This window comes from Nematolebias whitei, chromosome 6, assembly GCF_014905685.2.
Source record: "Nematolebias whitei isolate Nwh7 chromosome 6, NemWhi1, whole genome shotgun sequence".
Classification (NCBI taxonomy): Eukaryota; Metazoa; Chordata; class Actinopteri; order Cyprinodontiformes; family Rivulidae; genus Nematolebias; species Nematolebias whitei.
The window spans coordinates 37600226-37602110 of record NC_056503.1 but is presented as its reverse complement, the minus strand read 5'-3'; the positions used below and the strand labels follow the sequence as shown (position 1 = coordinate 37602110).

The window sequence follows — 1885 nt, the reverse complement described above, 5'->3', positions numbered from 1 at the left end:
TCCGTTGACAAAACCTGGATCCCTCGTGAACCACAGAAGCACCAGCAAAATGAAGAGACCCAGAACACTTATTTCTCCAAAAGACATGGACCCCAGCAGACGATGTTGCTCACGGATCACATTATAGGCAGCGATCTCTTTTTCTGTCTTTTCACTCCCACAACCCCATGTCTTCCTAAAGCTATAGAGGTCACAAAGAAATCAAGCCTTAGAAGGAATCTCATCCAATCATACAACTGACACAATAACAAGCTTTTTGCTTTTAATTTGGAATCATAAAGTTTTTGCCATCATCGAACTCACTTGAATCCCATGTAGACAAACTGCAGCCAAAGCCAAGCTGCTGTGAGCATAAGGATCATGTTTGGGAAGGCAAAGCCAAACCAGGAGGCAAAGTTAATCACATCCCCGTTTTCAGGAAACAGCCTAATGAAAACAAAAAGGTCAACCTAAAGACAGTTCTAAATAAAAAAGTACTATTCATGATAAATAAGGACATACTCACTGATTCATCCCACCCTGAAGCACCAAATTGGGACCGGTTCCTGTCAGTGTGGCAGTTCCTCCAATGCTGGCAGCATAACAAATACACAAGGTCATCCCTTTACACATTTCCAGCCTTTCTGCTTCCTCCTTATGTCTGGTAATTTCTACCGAAGCATCTAAAAAGGTCACCACCACGGGGCCTTTAAACCAAGAACAAGGAATGAAAAGCAATGATATGGTACAGTAGTTCAATAAGAAAACTGTCTGCTATTTTGGGTGATTGGGGCTGCAGACAAAGCACTTGATGTTGTAAAGAGCTCACCATGTCCTTCATTTTCTTTTTCCGTCTGTGTGGGTGGTTTGCTGTCAGCGTCCGATGTTTGGACGTGGTCATCTGAGCTGAGGATCTGAGGTGCCTCTCTTTCACTGTTGTTGAGCTGATCCAACACAGCTTGGACAATGGGCACCATCATAGCTGTTGTAGCTGTGTTACTGATCCACATGGACAGGAATGCAGTGACACCCATGAACCCCAGCATCAAACTGTCAGCAGCCGTGGAAAAAGAAAAAAGGAAAGAAAATTGCCGTTGTTAAGATCTGGCTATGATGGGTTTTTCGACAGTGGGCAACAAACGGATAAAAACACACTTTTATGAGTTTATGAAAACCTTGAACACACTACCCTTATCTTCAGTTTATTGTTTCTTAAGATAGCTGATCCTTTAGATAGCTAGAGGTTAGGCTTTTAAAATGTAGGTCCTAAAGGTGATAGCTAGGGTAAATTCAAACCACTCACAGTGCAGGACGTACGCCAACAAAAAGCAGCACCCTTAAAGCAATGCGTTTGTGCAGATTCCAGTGCTCCACAGCCACAGCGACCAATAGTCCTCCCAAAAATAACAAGTTTGTATCCTTCAAATACTGCATACCCACCTGAAACAGCAAGATCATAGAAATACATTTCTTACTCCAGAAGAATGATACGTAAACATTATACTCCAGGATTGGTTTTTACGTACATCTTTGGATGGCATTATGCCAAAAAGTGGGAAAAGAACCACTGGGAGAAGAGCTGTCACAGCCAGTGGCAAGACTTCTGTGCACCAGTACAGTGCCATCAGAATGACCACATAGGCACATTCTGCTTCCTGTTCAAAAAGCAAAACTTCAGAATAAATGTGGGAAGAAATCACACAGTACAATACAGACGTCTTCCAGTAAAAGTTCCAGTTAACAGCATCTAAGATCTTTATCATCTCAACTTCATTTGAACATTATATAAAGGTTCAAAGAGTAAAGATAAGTCACATCTATTGTTTTAGATCACATGCTCATTTGCCTGCAGCACACTTCTGAGCAGAAACGTCCTTTGAGTTGTTGTGATAATCATCACCTTCCA

General features: G+C 41.9%; 1 protein-coding gene across 1 annotated transcript in view; it reads right to left on the bottom strand.

The window, feature by feature from the left end:
- Positions 1-1643, bottom strand: part of slc13a5b (solute carrier family 13 member 5b) — an 8989-nt gene extending 7346 nt beyond the window's left edge. The window contains exons 1-6 of the mRNA XM_037678250.1: positions 1506-1643; positions 1283-1419; positions 809-1029; positions 506-686; positions 304-426; positions 2-181 (exon numbers count right to left, since the gene is read on the bottom strand). Of these exons, the coding sequence (XP_037534178.1) occupies positions 2-181; positions 304-426; positions 506-686; positions 809-1029; positions 1283-1419; positions 1506-1604 (941 nt within the window). The 5' untranslated portion in view covers positions 1605-1643. The remainder of the gene's footprint in view (position 1; positions 182-303; positions 427-505; positions 687-808; positions 1030-1282; positions 1420-1505) is intronic.
- Positions 1644-1885: the final 242 nt, after the last annotated feature.